Consider the following 21,142-nt stretch of genomic DNA (forward strand, 5'->3'; position numbering starts at 1 on the left):
TTCTAAGGTTTATTGCTCTTCCAATTTTCCCTTTAGAAACATTATATATGTATGTATGTATTCATACACTTTAGAACACGGGACCTGAATTGACCATTTTTCAGAACCACATGTCCAATTACTTATAAGACCACTTCTACTTGTAGAGTTACCATCGTTTTAAATTCACAATGTGCAAACTGAACCAATTATCTCCTTCTACCTAGATTTTTAAAAATCTGTTCATCTCATGTCGGTGGTAAGTATCTCTCTGGATATAAAGAAAAGGTGGGACCATTAACCTATTTTCCCTCATCCCCTAAATTTACTCTCTCTCTCAACCTCTCATTTACTTGCTAAATATGTATTGAGGATATGCTAATGAGCAAACTTCTTCCTGTGAAAGTGCGTCTCAGTCATTCCTTTCTATTTCCACTGCCATTCTTCTAATACAGGCACTCGTTAACTCAACTCTAGACTACTGCAATAGTCTCTCCTTTTAACTGGCTTCAGTCTTATCCTGTCTACCATTTCTAAGATAACTTCCTTCCCCTAAAAACATTTCAACCTTGTTACTCCATTGCAAAAGCAAGGCAGTCATGCTCTAGCTTTCAAAATCTTCCATAATGCAACCATCTCCTACTGCCCTAACCTCACAACTATCTACTCCACACTCTCCAATCTTATCATTTAAGGCTACTCCATGATCTCCACACATATCTAACTTATTCCTTTAATCATATTATTTATTCCAATTTGGAATCTGTCTCCTCTACTGAGCTAATTCTAAGGAACTTCTAAATTCTAATTATTATGAACCACTCAGAGCTTTAATTTTTTTCTTCATTTCTTATGCCCTTATAATTTGGAAAATACACCTGAACACTTTAACCATCTAAACTGTCAAAAATGTTGACTCTCTCTCTCCACCTAGATTTTATACCTTAGAATCCAAAACTATGTAATACTCCCCACAAAATCTACCATAATCAAAACTTATTGAGCAAAATTAGTGCTATCATACTTTCTAAACTAAAGTGTGGAACCTATTTGTTTTAGCATTAGGCTAGTTTATTTGGAGGAGATGGCGAGATAGCAAAATTAGGTCCATAAAAAGCACCAATATTAAAATTTATTACTGTAAGTATACAGATAACTAAATTACTGACCTCTTTATTTTTAAGAGATTTTTTAAAAATAAGGAGTTCCTGTCATGGCTCAGTGGAAACAAATCTGACTAATATCCACGAGGACACAGATTCGATACCTGGCTAGTTTATTTGGAGGAGATGGCGAGATAGCAAAATTAGGTCCATAAAAAGCACCAATATTAAAATTTATTACTGTAAGTATACAGATAACTAAATTACTGACCTCTTTATTTTTAAGAGATTTTTTAAAAATAAGGAGTTCCTGTCATGGCTCAGTGGAAACAAATCTGACTAATATCCATGAGGACACAGATTCGATACCTGGCTCACTCAGTGGATTAAGGATTCAGCGTTGCCATGAGCTGAGGTGCAGGTCACAGATGTGGCTCGCATTCCGAGTTGCTATGGCTGTGGCTAGGCCAGCAGCTACAGCTCCAATTCGAACCCTAGCCTGGGAACCTCCATATGCCGGGGGTGCAGCCCTAAAAAGACAAAAAAAGAAAAAAAAAGGTATTTTACTGTGATTTAATAACTCTTACTGAGATGGATAAATAAAACTTAAAAATTTAATACTGATTTCTTTTGAAATAACAAAATTCCCACCCTAGACTACATTTACTAGAAAGTGAGGTATACCAGAGCCAACCAAGCATCTCTCAACACCAAAGTCAACAACCTTTCAATCAGAATCCACCAGAATAGAAACAGTACATACGATATCAAAAAGAATATTTTTTCCTTTTTTTTTTAAGTGAAACATCACAAGAATGCTGACTTACATAACCAACAATCTATAAAATTTCCATGTGGAATTACTATCCCATTCTTCAATAATTCTAAATGCACACACGAACATACACACAGCAATGGTAAAACCATGATAGACTGATTATTCGTCAATTTCAAATTATTCTCAGAACAAGGCTGCTTTATTCAATCTACTATTACTCTTAGAGAGATCTTCATTGTTACTGAGAATGCCAGGGTCCATAATTAATACTTGAACACTAGAGTGCTAAAGTGCACAGTATGCCGAATAAGCACATAAGAGAAGGTTCCCAGATGGAAGAGTTTATACTAAAAGTTAGATAAAAGGCAATCTTATTTTAAAAGCTAATTAATGTATGGAATTTGGGGAGGCTTACAGATGGCAAACCGTTTAATAAATTTCAAACAAGGATTAGGGATTTCTATAAACAATAAAAGCACCTGCATATTATACAGCATAAAGTTTCAAAGGTTGTCAATGCACATGCCTCATACTGAAAAAATGAAAACCATCTGTAGCCAAATATTCTTTCCTTCCCATAGAGGAAGGTACAACATTTCTGAAAATGCAGTAAATACTCATTAGTAGTAGTAAATACAAAAGATAAATACAGTAAAAACATACAAAAATCCATAGGAATCACAAAACATGAAGTTCCAACTTTACATCTCAGAAAGCTATCTTCAGCTATATGAGTAAACATTTATTCTGTATTTCTAGACAAAAACTATATATAATTTTCAGATTAAATACACATACATATTGTTTGATTTCTTGGTGGGGGAAATATTTTACCAGAAAAAAAGGATTACTGCTGTAAAACTGGGTTATGATGATCATTGTACAAATATAAATGTAATAAAATTTATTGAGAAAAAAGAAAAAAGGATTACATTGTAATTACTGTTTTACAAACTGATTTTTTGGTTTTGTTTTTCAGGGCCACACCTGAGGCATATGGAAGTTCCCAGGCTAGGGGTCAAAGCAGAGCTGCAGCTGCCAGGTTACACCACAGCCACAGCAACAATGGATCCAAGCCATGCCTGCAACGTATACCACAGCTCACATGACAATGGATCCTTAACTCAATGACTGAGGCCAGGGATTGAACCTGCATTCTCACAGATACTAGTTGTAACCTGCTAAACTACAATGGGAACTCCGTGATTTTTTTTTTTTTTTTAAATGACTGCACTTGTGGCAAATGTAAATTCCCAGACCAGGGATTAAACCCAAGCTGCAGCTGCAACCTGTGCTGTGCCTGGGGCAATGCCGGATCCTTTAACCCACTGTACAGGGCCAGGGATCAAACCTGGTGCCTCCGAAGCAACCTGAGCTCCTACAGTCACATTCTTAACCCATTGTGCCACAGCGGGAAAGCCAGTAAACTAATTTGTACATACAGTGTATCATGATTAACTCTGACAGGCCATGAGGATAGCAGCATACTATTGAAATTATCTTGATGTTCTACATTTTTTTAATCTCCTCTTGTTGAAATTTGTATAGTTTTTAAGACTCTTTAAGATAAATCTCATCACTCAATACTGTTAGAGAGTAGAAGAGCCAAGGCTAGATTTAGGACCCGTGGTTCCAAGCCAGTACTACTTACACAACAGCTCCACATTGTTTTTAAATACCAAATAGGAAGTCTTGCATCACAGTATGGAACTCTAAACTCAGTGAACTGTGTGGTTACTTTAATTATGTGCCTGTTTGAAATTGAAGGCTTATGGAACTGCTTGTATCTGAAAGGTTAATCTCCTTTGTTAGCAGTCTGAAAACTTAAAATCCATTCTGTGGCCTACTAATCAATTGACACATCTCCCTTATGGCCGTATCAGATGATATGACATGACTGAAATGTGTGAACAGCCAGCCAGACCCTGCTTCTGATCATCCTGTCTTCACATAAATCTCCCACCAAGCATTGTGCCTTGGGGAAAAAAAAGAAAGAAAAAAACTCCACAGCTGCAAAATATTCTCCCTTTAGTGCCACTGCACTATAAAATATGGTGTTTAATTATTAAACATTTATTTGACTGTAAGAAAGCCTCTCATAAAAGGATAACTTTCACAAACGGACAAGTACTTTTTGAAGGTTGGATCCATTTAAGAGTCAAAATCCTAAACTTCTCTGCATGATGTTTTTTAATTTTAAGTTATTGACTGCTATTGACTATAAGATATTATGCTCTTCTTGCAAAAATAGGCTATTTAGACCCTTGATTCTGTGATATTGCTAAAAAATGAGCTTCAGAGTTCTGAATGGCTATAAATTAAAGATATTAAAATAATTTGTTTTTTCTTTTTAGCCCGCACCTGTGGCATATGGAAGTTCTCAGACGAGGGGTCAAATTGGAACTGCAGCTGCTGGCCTACACCACAGCTACAGTAACATGGGATCCGAGTCACATCTGCCATACTGCAGCTCTCGGCAAGGCCAGATCCTTAACCTACCGACCGAGGCCAGGGATCAAATCCACATCCTCATGGATACTAGTCAGATTCTTAACCTGATGAGCCACAATGGGAGCTCCTAAAATACGATATTTTAATGCTAAGAAATACATTCCAACATCTCACACAAATTCAAGACAGACCAAGCACTGATAACCTACAGGTGAAGGAATCACCAACTTGCTACACATCTACCAGTTCTAATTCTCCTTTTGCTGAATCTTTCCCTCTAAACTGAAAAATGAAGTACTGATTAACCTCTTCATCATACCAAAAAAATTTTAATTAAATTTAAAAAAGAAATACACTTTGTCTACTTGAAACTGATTTAAAAGCCAAAGGAATAAATTTCCTTACATATTTCTTTTAATTTACATATCACTGTCTATCATAGTAAATATATTTATAACTATATCCTTAGTAAGGTGTATACTTGTGATAGAATATGATAGAAGATAATACAAGAAAAAGAATGTGTATATATACGTATGACTGGGTCACTTTGCTATATAGCAGAAATTGATACAACATTGGAAATCAACTATATTAAAAAATTTTTAGGAAAGGTGTATAGCTAAAATCATTGACAAATTTAGTGGCAAGCTTATTTTAAATATTCAAATAAATTACATATTTTAATTTGATTTATCTTAAGAATCTTAAGTATACTCCTTTTCCTTGTAAAATTATTTAAAGCAGAAAAACAGATAATTTTTACTTATACTACCTTTTTTTCTCAAATCTCACAAAAGAAAGTCAAAATTTCATTTTTACTCTCTACTAAGCTGTGTGTGTGTGTGTGTGTGTGTGTGTGTGTGTGTGTGTGTGTGTGTGTGTGGTATAACAAGTTCCTACTCAAAAAAAAAATTAAAGATTTTTTTTAAATTACATTAAAGATGCTTCATTACTGGGAACCTGAGCCATTTAATTGGGAGAGTCAAGGAAATAATTTTTGCCCTGAAATTTCCTTCTCTCTCTTTTTTTCTTTCCTAATGAAGAATGTCCTGTGACATGTAGTATGATTTCCAGCGTGAGAAAGGATAATAGACTGAATCCCTGCTAGATTATAGATCCAGGCTGCCCTATTTGATCTCATCTTCTGAGTGAAAAGAAAAAGCAACTAGTAGAGGCAAAGGCAGGAATATCTACCAGATGCCCTTAGGAAAGCCACACTGTGGGCAGAGCCTCCTGAAGATTGGAGGAATTTTAGTCCCATGCATAAGGATCTTCAAAGATCCTCAGAGCAGTTTCCTGTGCCTTCAGTTACAGACTCCTCTGCTTCATAAATCCCTAGAAATACTTGGTGTAGCTCCATAAGAGTAACAGTAATTTAGTCACTAAACAACAACACTGGAAATCAGGAGTTCTTAATTCTTGTCCCAGCACTACAATAAATTAACTGGAAGATCTTGGAAAAATCACTTCTTCTCCAAGGGTCTATTTAAACATTAATAAAAAGAGGGAGTTAGACCACAAGATGTTTTTGAAACTATTATAACCCAGTATCAGGCAGTATGAAAAACTCAGTGGATCACAACAGACTTTTTAAAAATTGACAGGCTTTTAAAAAAAAAGCACAGGATAGAATAAAAGAAAAGAGAAGGCTTTGTATGTAGTTCAAGAGATTAGCTCTTGTTTCATTAGACTGTGTATGTCGAAAGAGATGTAAAATACATTTTTTACTGTGAATTGTGGGCAAAAAGTTTAAAGCAACCACTTTAATCCTCTAAAGGTCTCATCCAATCCAAAAACAAAACGGTTCTAGTACTGCTGTTAAACATGTGTACTTAATTACCACGCAGCACAATAATGACTATTGTATCATAAAATATGGATAAGATTAAGTTTGCTGTTTTACTTGATACTAGTTTGTTCAAATAAGGTCAACCCTTATTATACTTTGTCTCTCGACTTAAAACCACTTGCCTGAAATTTTTTTTTTTTTTTGGTCTTTTCGTCTTTTTAGGGCCGCCACCAGCCTACACCAGAGCCACAGCAACGCCAGATCTGAGCCACGTCTGCAACCTACACCACAGCTCATGGCAATGCTGGATCCTTAACCCACTGAGCAAGGCCAGGGATCGAACCCCCAACCTCATGGTTCCTAGTCAGATTTGTTTCTGCTGCGCCACGATGGAAACTCCTGAAATTTTTTTAAATTAAGAGAATACATTTGCAAAGGGAGAGAAAAAAAATCATGCTAGACTAAGAGAAGGCATAGGCTTGAATCCTAACTCTACTATAGCAGGTCATGTGATTAAGGTGAGGATCAAGTGAGTAGTGGACATAAAGGTTTTTTTGTAAACTGTAATATATCATACACATAAGTTTCAGTAAAAAGAGAGAAACTATAGCTATGAATAAATTGGGAAGGAGGCTAAAACTCTTAATTTCAATAAACAATGTGCTATCCAGCTGCCCTAACTGTACAACTGAAGTAATATTGAAAATACCTGTCCATGGAGTTCCCGTCGTGGCGCAGTGGTTAATGAATCCGACTAGGAACCATGAGGTTGCGGGTTCAGTCCCTGCCCTTGCTCAGTGGGTTGACGATCCGGTGTTGCCGTGAGCTGTGGTGTAGGTTGCAGACACAGCTCGGATCCCGCGTTGCTGTGGCTCTGGCGTAGGCCGGTGGCTACAGCTCCGATTCAACCCCTAGCCTGGGAACCTCCATATGCCCTGGGAGCGGCCCAAGAAATAGCAACAACAACAACAACAACAAAAGACAAAAAAAAAAAATACCTGTCCTCATTCCAGTGCCTATTTCACATATTTAAATTTTAAATACCAAACTGAAAAAAAAAACAAAAAATAAAAAATAGACAAAATCTGGAAATCTGATTTAATCCCTATAAAAGCAGAAAAACAGAGTCTAAGAATAAAAATCTAATTCACACTCCAGAGAGATCCCTCCGTCTGCTCCTTATTCTGTATTTACCAGGACTTCACTCAACTCAAAAGCCCTCTAGAAGGTTTTATGCACTTAGAAAGTGTTCAGTACATACCACTGTATCCGATTAGCCATTTAAGCAATATATCCTTGGCTGAAACATTTAATCAACTGATTCATTCAATGGTAAAATGGGACTAAAGCCTACTTTACAAGGATTTTGTGTGAATCAAATAGGACTATGTGGAAACAAATATGAAGTACTTACCAAAACTGTATTAGAAAAGAGCTGAATTTTTCAGAAGTATCAAAAAGGTAAAGGCTGTGAAAATGTTCTAGATTAAAAAAAGGTAAAGAGAGGTAACATCTAAATGCCTGACCCTAAAAAAAAATTTTTTTAATTTTAAAAATGGAGTTCCCGTCATGGCGCAGAGGAAACAAATCTGACTAGGAACCATGAGGCTGCAGGTTAGATCCGTGACCTCATTCAGCGGGTTGAGGATCCAGTGTTGCCATGAGCTGTGGTGTAGGTCGCAGATGTGGCTCGGATCCTGCATTGCTGTGGCGTAGGCCAGCAGTTGTAACTCCAATTAGACCCCTAACGTGGGAACCTCCATATGCCACCAGTGGGGCCCTAAAAAAAGCAAAAAATAAATAAATAAGTAAAATAAAAATAAATAAATAAAATAAATGCCTGACCCTAGATTGAATCCTGTATTGGAAGGGAAAAAATTCAACTGACAAAGCTGTGATATCGACAGTTGATTAAAGTATTTTACAAAGGTTAATTTATGAAGGTGGTTAACTGTACTATGGGTATGTAAGAGAATATTCCTATTCTGAGGATATACACATTGAAATATTTAGGGGTAAAGGACTATGAAGCATATAACCTACTCTAAAATAGTTCAGAAAAAAAAAAGCTGTGTATGTGTGTGGATGGAGAGACAGATGGGCAGATAGAAAGAAAGAGAACTAATATAGCAAATGTGGTTAAATGTTAACAATAGGTGAATCCAAGTAAAGGCAAATGGGTGTTCTCTTCACTTTTTCTTTTGTCACCTTTTCTAAAATTTGAAAATTACTACCATATACAAGATCTAATACACATGTACACACACACCCACAGGGTGGTGGTACACACTTAACACTAGGGAGTCACAGGAAAGACACAAAGATATTTTCCTTTAGAACCCATAATCAACAGGGTAAGAACTACAGAAAATATTAACCATAACAGGGTTTAATCTTTGAATACCATTTGTAAACCACCTTTAACCAGTCAAAAGCCCTCTTTTATTAACAATTAATATTCTTCCACTTTGCAATATATAATATTTTATATTTGCAAAGTAGTAAATTTTCAGAGGACATACACTTTCAAGAATAAATAGCCACTGATACTTTCATGGAAATAATTTGACATTCTCCTTTGTAAAATTACTTATTTTGTACATTTGACTGTTGTGTTAACTTGCATTTTTCTAATTTGTAACACTTTTACACTAAAAATTGTTTTTAAAAGACTGAAAAACTTGAACACAAATGTTCAAAGTAGCATCATTCATGACTTCCAAAAAGTAGAGATCACCCAATCGCCCATCAATTAATAAATGGATAATCCAAAAGTAGTTTACCCAAACAATGCAATGTTATTTGGCCATAAAAAGAAGTATTGAAACATGTCACAACATGAATGCATCTTGAAAAATATCCTAAGTGAAAGAGGTCATAAACAAAATCTATATACTATGTATATAATTCCACTGATACAAAATGTCCAGAATAGGCAACTCATAAAGAGAGTAGATTAGTAGTTGCCAGGGGTAGGGGAGAGCAGGGATGAGGAATGACTGCTAATATGAAGAGGGTTCCTTTTTAGGGTGATGAAATATTCTGGAATTAGACAGCAGGGGTAGTGGTGATAACAGCAGCTCTGGGAATATACTAAGCAATCACTAAATAGTACATTTTAAAACTCTAAGATATATGACTTTTAGCTCAATTAAGCTATCAAAAAACCATCCATGAGGAGCTCCCGTCGTGGCTCAGTGGTTAACTAATCTAAGAACCATGAGGTTGCAAGTTCGACCCCTGGCCTTGCTCAGTGGGTTAAGGATCCGGCATTGCCATGAGCTGTGGTGTAGATTGCAGACACGGCTCGGATCCCTCATTGCTGTGGCTGTGGCGTAGGCCAGCAGCTGTAGCTCCAATTGGACCCCTAGCCTGGGAACCTCCATATGTTGCAGGTGCGGCCCTAGAAAAGGCAAAAAGACAAAACAAAACAAAACAAAAAAAACTAAAACATCCATGAGTTCCTATTGTGGCTCAGTGGAAACAAACCTAACTAGGATCCATGAGGATGAGTGTTCAATCCTTGGCCTTACTCAGTGGGTTAAGGATCTGGCATTGCCATGAGCTGTGGTATAAGTCACAAATGTGGCTCAGATCCTCAGTTGCTGTGGCATAGGCCAGCAGCTGCAGCTGCAGCTCAGATTCTACCCCTAGCCTGGGAACCTCCATATGCCGCAGGTGCAACCCTTAAAAAAAACAAAAACTACATAGGAAGCTATGGACTATCTTTCCAGACAAATGCTCACACACACACACACAAAGTATTACAAACAATTATGCCAAGAAAGGAGTGAGGTGAAGAAAAGAGAACTTGTTTATAGAAAAATGAAACCTATCTATGGGCTCCATTAAGAGACCCTGTGACTGTCACTCTCATACTCTGTAAGTGGAAGAACAAATGAGAATTTCCCCAATGTGAAAAACTAAAAAACACATAAACAAACATTTAAAAAAATAAATCAAGTTCCCACTGTGCCTTAGGGAGTTGAGAACCTAACTAGTATCCATGAGGATGTGTGTTTGATTCCTGGCCTCCCTCAGTGGGTTAAGGATCTGGTATTGCCGAAAACTATGGTGTAGGTCTTAGATTCAACTTGGATCTGGTGTTGCTGTGGCTGTGATGTAGGCCAGCAGCTGCAGCTCCAATTCCATCCCAGCCGGGGAACTTTTTATGCCATGGGTGTGGTGCTAAAAAAAGAGAAAAGAAAAGAAAAACTACCTACTTTCTGACTCTCCAATTCCAATTCCAGGAATTTCTCCTACAGATAAACCTGTACATGAACAAAATGAAATAAGCATCAAGTTATTCTTTTTTTTCTTTCTTTTTCAGCTGCCCCATGGCATATGGGCTGGGAATCAGATGGGCGCCTCAGTTGCAACCTATGCCACAGCTGCAGCAACACCAGATCCTTTAGTGCAGGACAGTGTTCATGCTATATTACCATTTCCATAAAATAGGTAAATAAGCAAAAAGACAAATTCTCAATATATTAAAGAACTGTCTCATTAACTAGTAACAATGACTGCTTCTGAGCAGGGGAACAAAATGGCTAGAAAGCATGTGGGACATGGGAGGACTGTCTCCCTAAGAATGAGTTTGCAGAGGCAGGTTAGGGAAGAAAAATCACAGAAAGGAGAGAAGCATTTATTTATTAAGACACAAATCAGCATCCCTCTAAAAATAATTACATATTAACCTTATCAAGATGCCAAACTTAAAAATACAGAATAAAGAATGCTTAAGTAGGAGTTCTCCTGTGGCCCAGCAAGTTAAAGATCTGGCATTGTCACTGCAGTGGCCTGGGTTCAATCCCTGGCCTGGGAACTTCCATATGCCATAGGTGCAGACAAAACAAACAAACAAACAAACAAAAGCTAAAGTTGCCACAACATAAATCCAACCTAATGCAACACATCAGAGTTTAAAAAAAAAACAACAAAAAACCTGTTCACTTACCATTCCAAAACTACTGTAACCACAAAAGAGATTACTTGCCAAATTCTTTATTCAAGATAAATTTTTAGAAGTCCCCAAATCTCCATCTAAAGAGGAACTGCAAATATTTTAACAAAGCATGTTTTTCTTTTATTTGCTGAGTCCCTGGTAGCACAAAAGCCAAAAAGTAGTCAGTACAGAAGTAATTTTTTACTGGAATCTGGAGAGCTTTTCAGATCTCCAAAACTTCCTGTTGAAGATCCCTCTGCTCTGTAGCCTAAAGAAATATGACCTCAATGTCTTTGCTGTTAGACAATTTAGTTACTCTAAAGTATCTTTCCTTTATCTTCTTAGATCTAAGCTAGTCACATAATTTAAGGATATTCAGCTCATGCTTTGACCTAACAGAGTATCTATTCTTGGGTGTTACAGACAAAATAAGCCACTTAAGTATCAGTAGAAGTTACACTTTTTTTTTCTTTTCTGAAATAGAACACAGGCACTCTCTATTTTTCTAAGATTCCCTCCACACTCTTTGCGTTGTAAATAGATTATTTTAGATTCATATTTTTCTTGGAAGATACTCCTTTAGTGGGTCCCCTGTGAGTCGTGCTACTACATGTCTTCCTGGGTACAACAAGGATACCCAGGAAGAGGCTCTGACCAATCTTCACCCAGGCCATTTCTCAGGGTTGAAACCTTGAGAGATGAGGTGACATCTCCCTCTGGACAGTAAAGAAACTTGCTTACTGCTTGCTGTAAAGGCAGGCAACTCCCAAATTCAGCATGCCGCCACTACAATAAAGGAATACTATGGGCACAGCACCCATCTATCTGATCCAGTATCACATCACCTCCATGCTCACAATAACACAATACCTGAAATCTTGAACTTAACTGTGTAACACTGTCTCCATTGAGAAGAAATACAAAATTTCAATTTACTCTGTTTGCCAAGGGAATCTCCATCACAACACTTCTAATACCTGAATGCTGGTAGAAGTGGATCCCTCCAGCACATACCTCCTCATGAAGGCTCTAGTGACTCAGGGGAGGGACTCCCAAAGGGTAGGAACTGGGATGGAAGGGGTCAAGGTCACTAACTAAAGAAACAGATAGAGGATCCAAAGGAATAAAGGGTCTAGAAGATGCTCAATGAAGTAAATGGGCTGATAAGAAGACCGGGGCCTCCTGTCAGTATAGACTATATCCCTTCATCGGCCTCCCCATCTGATATTACTTCTAGTTCTGACCTCCTAGTTTCTGATCATTTTCTTTCCATTATGCCCACCAACTGATTTCTATTAAGCTCCCACCTTGATCTACTGTGGAGCATGGAGAAGAGAATTTCACTACTTTTTCCCCTGGTCTATTGTCTCAATAACCAAAACAAATTTAGCTCCATAGCCTTAAAACCAGGGCCTTAATGTCTGATGAACTTTATGGAATAATGATGGGTAGGCGAAAGCACTAAAGGCAGATTTAAACAGGCTGCTGTTTCCAAGCCCCTGGTTTGACTTGGCAACATTCAATAGCACTTTAGAGAAAGATAAGCCCATGTTCTCCCACGAAGGCACCTTTGTAGTTCCAAGATTGCCATTTACTAAGAAACTACATAAGAGAACTTCTACACTGAAATGAGAGACCATGTTCATTTTTTCCATCAGGATCAGAGCCAAAAACCAACTATACTTCTTGAAAACTTAGGTGAGGTTTCCAAGAGTTAAACAAAACAGATTTACCAGCAAAAGGCAGGAAGAGTGAGATTATAATTTGAACCAGGCAAACTGTTTCATAACAGAAAATGTGGCACTTAATGTAGTTTGCAGAATATGGTATGCTAAAAATGCTACTTTATGGCAGTAGCAGGCCTCTAGAGAGTGAAACCAGCCAAACAAAAGAAAAAAAAAGTAGAAAAAAAAAGAAGCCATGTCAGCAATACAAAGCCACAAAAGACTGGTATCTTTTTTTTTTTCTTTTTGGTGCTGAATTACAACTTTTTCACCACACTTTTGGTTTAAAACACACAAAAGAAAAAACATGATGAAAAAATTTTCATTTGCCCATTTTGAATCAGGAATTTATAGTAATTCAAATTTATCCTAACTTAATAGGACTTGAGTCTAACAAACACACGCACTATTGAGGTCAACCAAGCTACTAACACAGGAGACTATATATATGAGCAGACCAAAGTTCTCTACAGCTCCTTCTGGAACAGATTTACTCTGGGTTCCTGAGTGGTTTGGCCAGCTGATAGGACAGACTGATGTTTCTTTACTTGAAATAAACATTAAGTCAAAACCTCTTCCAGAAAACTCATACTGAAAAGGCTTGGCTCACTTCCTGATGTGATAGCCAAGGAAAAATAAGCACAAAAATCTCAATGCAGGTTGACTAGAAAATTTATTCTACCCATCTTTAGGTCTCTGGCACCAGACACACAATACTTGAAACTTTCTTCTCTACTACTATCAACTCCAAATTCTGAAAAGTAATAGGAATGCTAGTCAATAAACATTGCTTTTAAAAAAGCTAATACTTGTTGGTTCTATACTTTCTCATCTCATATATCTCCCAGTTTTTCCAATGTTGACTGAATTATTCACCAAATTTACAGAGCACTCTTAAGAGTGCAAAAGCAAAACAGACATAGTTTTTCACACCAAAGAACTTATAAAGGATGTCTGGCTAATGGATGAACAAATAATTAATTGAAATATTTAGAGACTATAAAATGAGTTGTTGAAATAGAATGATGATTGCCAACATTAAGATGCTCACTAGACGTCTCATTAAGAGGAGACAGTGACCTCTTCTGGTTTTTAAATACAATAACTGTAACAAAGAATCTTAGAATTATAAAGAATTATTTTATAACTTACCTGCACCTGTTTTAGATGTGTTCTCTGGAATAATTCAGAACAATTATCCTATTTTCCACATGACTACTTTCAGTTCCTAGAAGATGGCTCTACTTTCAGTCTTCTCTCCTCAGTTTACTGAATCATACTTACCTTAAACTATCTCTCTCCCTCTGACATGGTTTCTAGACCTCTTCCCCATCCTAGCCATGTTACTATGGAATGTCCCATGACTGGATGTTATAATTCTATGACCGGAGGCTAAGAATATGTTAACATTTTTTAACAACCATGATATACTGTTCATCTACATTTTTTAAATTTCTATTTAGTCATTACCTTTTTTCACATCTAAAATATTTCATAACACATCTTGAATATCAAGATAAATTATATAAAGACAACTCTGAATATTTTCTATTACTAGTTCTATTTGGTAGTATTACAGAAGAAACACTCAAACTCATGATTTAAAAGTACTAAAAGGAAATTGTAAGGGACCATTTTTTTAAAAATAATTTTCCAGAATATAAATTATTTCAAGCATCTTTTCTGACCACAATGGTATGAAACTAGAAATCAACCAAAGAAAGAAAAATTGGACAAGAATGAACACAGAGAGACTAAACAACATGCTATGAAAAAAAAAATAATGGGTCAACAGTGAAATCAAAGAAGAAATCAGAAAATGCCTCAAAACAAATGAAAATGAAAACACAACTTTCCAAAATCTATGAGATGTAGCAAAAAAAAAGGTTTAACAGGGAAGTTCCTAGCAAGAATCCTTTGTCAAGAAACAAGAAAAATCTCAAATAAGCAACCTAATCTGCCCCCTCAAAGAATTTGAAAAACAAAGTAATAAAATAGATATCAAAAACAATAGAAAAGATCAATAAATCCAAGAGCTGGTTTTTTGAAAACATAAACAAAATCAACAAACATCTAGCCAGACTCACCAAGAAGAGGACTCAAACAAAATAAGAAATGAAAAAGGAGAATTAACAACTGATACCACAGAAATACAAAAAAATCATAATATTATGAATAGTTATATGCCAACAAATTGGAGAGCTTAAAAGAAACGAATAAGTTTCCAGAAACACACAGCTTGCCAAAACTAAGACAGGAAGAAACAGATAATTTGAACAGACCAATCACTAGAAATGACATAGAATCTATCTGCACGCAAAAATCCTCATCATTTTTAATTTTCTCGGTCTGTGAAAAACATACTTTTTTATTGACTATACAACTTTTTAATTGAAAATATGAAAGATTTTTAGACTTTTGTTCTTGTTGTTCATTGACTTATTATAGAAAATTTCATACCCAAAAGGAAATTTCATACCCAACTTCAAGTGTTATCAACATTTTGCCAATCATGTTTCCTCTATCCTGTGCTCGTCACCTCCCCATAGCTTTTTAAAGCAAATTCCAGCATCATATCATTTCATCAACTGAAATACGTACTATGCATTAGTGCCTATTACACCACAAGCACTGTCCTTACCTTTTCTAGTCCTCAAAATAAACATAATAATAGTCAAAATTAATCCTGAATTATCCATGCCTATTCTCATATGAAACTAATGTTCCTCATTCATGTCTTGGCATGCACTGTTTTCAGTATCTATATAAACTGGGGGAATTCATGTAGAACTTTAATGTTCTACTCCCACTAGATAATATTTTTTCATCATGGGTCTTTACGATACTGCTGATGGAGATTACTTGGTTGTGTTTATGCAACAGTAGAGTAATTTCACAACTAAATGGGCTACTTAATAAATTCTGGTAGACAGATCAGTCAGTAGTCTGATAAACAACCTTACATAACTCACAGGATTTTAAAAGTACTTTGCAAGACCTAAAGAAAAGATGGAGTAGCAATAGTAAACACCAATAATAACCACTTTGATTTTAAAGAAAACATATAGGATTTGCTTTCCCAATCACAATTTTAGAGAATCCACTTTTATACTAATTATTTGACTTTAACATTCATTAAACTTTAGGCCCATAATGTTCAATTACTGTTTAATACATAACATGAGGTATTTTACATCACTTTTAAAGAAAGCAAGAGTTAGCAGGCAAGTACTGTAGCTGGTCTTAGCCTTTGAGAGATCTTAGGAAATGTTCTGTGATTTATAAATTACAAAAAAAAAAAAATCCCTGCAACAGAAGACCTGAAGGTTTGCAAAGATGGGAAAATACTAAATAATCATTAAGAAACAGAATTCCTAAGAGCAGCAAGTCATCGTTATGTGGTGGTGAAAATCCTTCAATAAGTTAAGAGAGAAGCTAAATATAAACCCTGACTCAAAAGCAGTCTGCAGACTCTTATCTGGGGAGTTGCCAAAAACATTTCAATCAGGAAACATGAAAGAATCCTGTAAAATACTAGTATATGATTGAGTTGGGGGTTACGGTTAGGAGGAATGTGATGAAAAGGTTCAAAAGAAGGATTTAAAGAAGATATGCATACTTCTCTTTTCATCAAACCACTTAAGACTCTTTAAAACCTTTCATTTAGATTCTAACATAGTAAGCCTTACCCTAACTTTCTGCCAAAGATTGGATGGGCAATTTCAGCACATTTGACACAATATGACAAACTTTAAAAAACAAAAACAAGGCAACAAAAAAGTGTTTCGTACTGTTTTCATTTTTTAAATCAGGCATTAAAAAAGTACTAAGTTTCAAAACTTACATCTGAACCCACACTTCTCATGGTACTCTGAAGCACAGGTTTAGTCACAGAAAGTTTTCCATTCACTGGGCTATTTGCCACAGGGGCTGGGACCACATTCACCACGTGATTAGGTAGCTGTGTGGCGCCCCCAGTGACAGCAAGGACTGGCTGAGGGGAGGGCAGAACTCCAGGTGCCTGGAGTTGTACCATGGTAGGCTGAGAGAGCACCACCGTCTGACCTGCAATAGAGAAAAATGAAAAGGAATCAGAGGGTGCATTAACTACTGCAGCAAGGGGAGCTGTTTAACGTTTAGGTCTCTTCTGCAAAGTAATAGGTAAGATCACACAGAGGGATTTGAAACCACCAATTAAAACACAATCAGTAGCAGCACATACTCATACTGACTTTTACTGCTATTGTTTTGGGTTTTTTTTTTGGGGGGGGGGGGGTTAGGGCCACAGATGAGGCATATGGAAGTTCTCAGGCTAAGGGTCAAACTGGAGCTGCAGCTGCCAGCCTACACCACAGCTCACCGCAAAACCGGATCCTTAACCCACTTAGTGGGGCCAGGAATCAAACCTGCATCATCATGGATACTAGCCAAAGGTTCATTTCCACTGAGCCACACCGGAAACTCCTGTTGTTGTTTTTAATGAAACCAACAAAATTCATTCTCTTTTAAGCTGTCGCTAACAACATATTTCCACACTCTTTCAACTAACATATATCAAATTTCTTACGTTATACATGGATTTCTCTAAATCTTAACCTCTGAAATGTATTAGTGCTAAAAGTATTTTTCCTATTATGGATAACTATACTGAAAACAGAATCATATACTTTAAATTAATGGAATTCAGAAATACATCCACACCAAGAATACATGAACAGAGATTCAGTAACTCAATACTTGGAAGAACAAGAGGCTACAAATACCAAAAATGTTAAAACCTTTTGAGAGGAATTCTCACTTGACATAGGGAACAAATCTATAATTTTAAATAGTACATAGATAATATCAACTCCCCACCATAATGGTCTACAAATCTTTCCTTAATGCTAACCTGAGGAGAATTACTATTGCTAACCTAAAGAAGGCACACACAACTAATAACACTGGTCTATTAAAAATTTTACTTGCCTGCTGAGTGTTTCCTTTCAGATCTGGCCAATTTTATAAGGTGTTGAAAGTCTCACCTAATATCCACATTTACTTGAGCCCATCTAGCAAAATAAAGGTACTATGTAACTGGCAACTAAAATTTCACCTAGTATATTAATACTCTTTTTTAAGGGAAAATAATTTACTAATGCTTTCTGATGGTATAACATGACCCATGTAAAACTTAGCTCAGCATTTCAAAGGATCAAGGAAAACTAAAAATCAAAACACCTGTTTCTAAAGAACATCTGCCTTAGCCTAAAAAAAAAAAATTACATCTGGAGTTCCCTGGTGGCCTAAAAGTTAAGGATTCAGCATTGTCAATACAGTGGCACAGGTTCAATCCCTGGCCTGGGTACTTCTGCATGCTGTGGATGTGGCTTAAAAAAAAAAAAAAAAAAGAAAAGAAAAGAAAAAGAGAAAGAGAAAGAAAAAAAAAACAAAAACCCGATTCCATAAAGTCAAAGTCTTTATATTTCAGATGGCCTCAAAAAGCATACTAAAACTAGAATTGGCATTTTACCCCAGGTAAATTAGCAAATTAGTAAGAAAAAACTAAAAATAATTTGCAATATGTACAATTTACTTGAGCATAAATGACTACTACATATTTTCACTTCTGATTTTCCCTTGGAACAATTTATTTTATGAAATAAAAACATAAAATACAGAAATGATTCATAAGCAGATACAAATTTGCCTAGGTCAAGTAGCCAAATAAAAATAAAAAGTAAATAGCGGAGTTCCCGTCGTGGCGCAGTGGTTAACGAATCCGACTAGGAACCATGAGGTTGCGGGTTCGGTCCCTGCCCTTGCTCAGTGGGTTAACGATCTGGCGTCGCCGTGAGCTGTGGTGTAGGTTGCAGACTTGGCTCGGATCCCACGTTGCTGTGGCTCTGGCGTAGGCCGGTGGCTGCAGCTCCGATTAGACCCCTAGCCTGGGAACCTCCATATGCCGCGGGAGCGGCCCAAGAAATAGCAACAACAACAACAACAACAACAAAAAAAGTAAATAGCATTTGACCAAATGTTAGGGTTTTTAATAACACTTGTTGAGATACTACAGTCAATCTGGTACTGAGAATATACATACTCAGAATGTAAAACTTAAACCAAGGGTTCCCACCTTGAATATAAGGACCCTTCTTTAATATCAAAAAATACCATGGTCACCCAAGAAGATCATGGGTGTCCTTTCAGTTTCTGAGGATTGAGAAAATACGTAATGAGAAAAGCCTATTAAGAATTTAGTAATGATTTAGTAATGAATCTGGAGTGTATTAACGAAATCTGAAAGGGAGCAATACAAAGACATATGAAACTAATTATTTATTCAGTCTACAGAAAATACGGATTTGCAGATGCCCTGCAAAAAAGCCAAAAACTACCACTCGTCCTACCACCCACACCCCAGGGTCTCCAGTATAAAGGTTGAGAACCACTGACTTAAACCAATACTTTGAGAAGAGCATTATCAGATGCAATGTTCCACATATTCTGAGTTTTAAAATTATGATAAAAAGATCCCAAAAAACTAAACACTGTTCAACGAATTTGAGGATTATCCCAAAGAACAGAGGCGGCAGTAAACATAAAGAATTCAGTCGTTTCAAAAAAAGATCCTACTTCAAGCTCCAGTTACAGATTTAAAGCACTGGCAGATAACACATGCAGATGGCTTTGGTTTGTAACACTTCTTAAAATTTAGAAAAATAACCCAACTGTATAACATCCATTACTTGGTTATCACCACCTCCTTGCTGAAAGAACTGCAGCAGGAAGTGAGGGAGATGGAGCAATACCAAGGCAAGATCTGTGTAGCAAACGTGGCTCCAAGTCTGCCAAGCCACTGATAGCTCCTTTTTTTCTCCAAAAATGCGCATCAAGCCCTTTCACCCCAGAGTGCCCAATTAACCTCAAATTATTCGGCATCTAAATCAAGGATCCTCTACATATTCTAGGCATGTTTGGGTTCAAGATAGAATGGGGAGAAACAACTAAATTTCTATTACAATGTGTTGATGGTGACTTGATAAATCTGACATGCTAGATGCTTACCAGACCAAAAAATGCAATGCAAGGACTGTTTCTAGTCTTAAACAGTTAGCAGCTGAATATAGATAGTTACTACTTTTCCTATTGTGGAAACAGTTAAAAAGGATATACCAAAAGGCTGTTTATCCATTTCAGCATGCTCAAAAGCCTCTTTGGCATTACATACAAATCTCCCTTAATGGACTATGGATGGTTTCAATGCTATATACTTTTGACTATTTATGACTCACTGATTGTCATAGTCAGTTTCTTCCCTTTCGATTATCTTCAAAGATTTCAAATTTTTTATCAAAGATTTATTGAATGTCTGCTTTGTCTAAAACAGTATGGCTTTGTGACTGAATAAATAATTTATCTGTGTATTAACTTTCTCATCTATAAAATGGAGATGATGATAATAGCATCTATCCTCACAGAGTTCATACAAGGATTAAATAAGATAATGCACTTAAGAAGTTCCCATCGTGGCTCAGTGGTTAATGAATCCAACTAGGAACCATGAGGTTTTGGGTTCGATCCCTGGCCTTGCTCAGTGGGTTAAGGATCCAGTGTTGCCATGAGCTGTGGTGTAGGTCACAGACGTGGCTTGGATCCAGCGTTGCTGTGGCTCTGGCGTAGGCTGGCAGCTCAGCTGTGATTACACCCCTAGCCTGGGAATCTCCATGTGCCACAGGCGCAGCCCTAGAAGAGACCAAAAAAAAAAAAAAAAAAGATAATGCACTTAGAACAGTATCTGGCACATAGAAAGATCAAATGTTAGCCAGTATTAACAGTAATAATAGTAGTAATAGTAATTTTTTATTATTATTATTACTACTACTACCAATCTACTTTTATGTGTAATAGCAGCTTCCGTAAGTGCACTGAATGTATAATTATTCATCAGTTCTCATAGTGAGTGTTATTTATATAAATCTGTTAACTCCCCAATTAGATAGAATTCTTGAGATCAAAGAACCACATCTCTGAATTCTGTTAGAGGCAAAAATAGTATAACGATTAATTCATAGACTCTGAGCCAGACCACCTGAGCTCAAGTTCTGACTCTACCTTTCACTAGGAGAATGACCTGGAGCAAGTTATTTTACCTCTATCCTCCATTTCAATGACTAGCACTACTACCCAAAAAGCCCAAGATAGGATAGCTTCCTCTTCATCCTCCATCCCCCTTTCACATCATGTAATTACCAAGCCCTGTGATTCTATCCTTTTTAACATCTCTACTGTCTATCCTGGCTCTTCATTTTCATTGATATTCTAAGTTTTCATCATTTCTCACCTGCACTACTCATAGAATCTTTTTTTTTTTTTTTGCCTTTTTAGGGC

At 36.6% G+C, this 21,142-nt stretch overlaps 1 protein-coding gene across 1 annotated transcript in view; it reads right to left on the minus strand.

Moving 5' to 3' along the window:
* ATF6 (activating transcription factor 6) overlaps positions 1 to 21,142 on the minus strand; it is a 219,664-nt gene that overhangs the window by 173,293 nt on the left and 25,229 nt on the right. The window contains exon 8 of the mRNA XM_047782874.1: positions 16,617 to 16,837. Coding sequence (XP_047638830.1) covers positions 16,617 to 16,837 — 221 coding nt within the window. The remainder of the gene's footprint in view (positions 1 to 16,616; positions 16,838 to 21,142) is intronic.

This window comes from Phacochoerus africanus, chromosome 6 (genome assembly GCF_016906955.1).
Source record: "Phacochoerus africanus isolate WHEZ1 chromosome 6, ROS_Pafr_v1, whole genome shotgun sequence".
NCBI classification, from domain to species: Eukaryota; Metazoa; Chordata; class Mammalia; order Artiodactyla; family Suidae; genus Phacochoerus; species Phacochoerus africanus.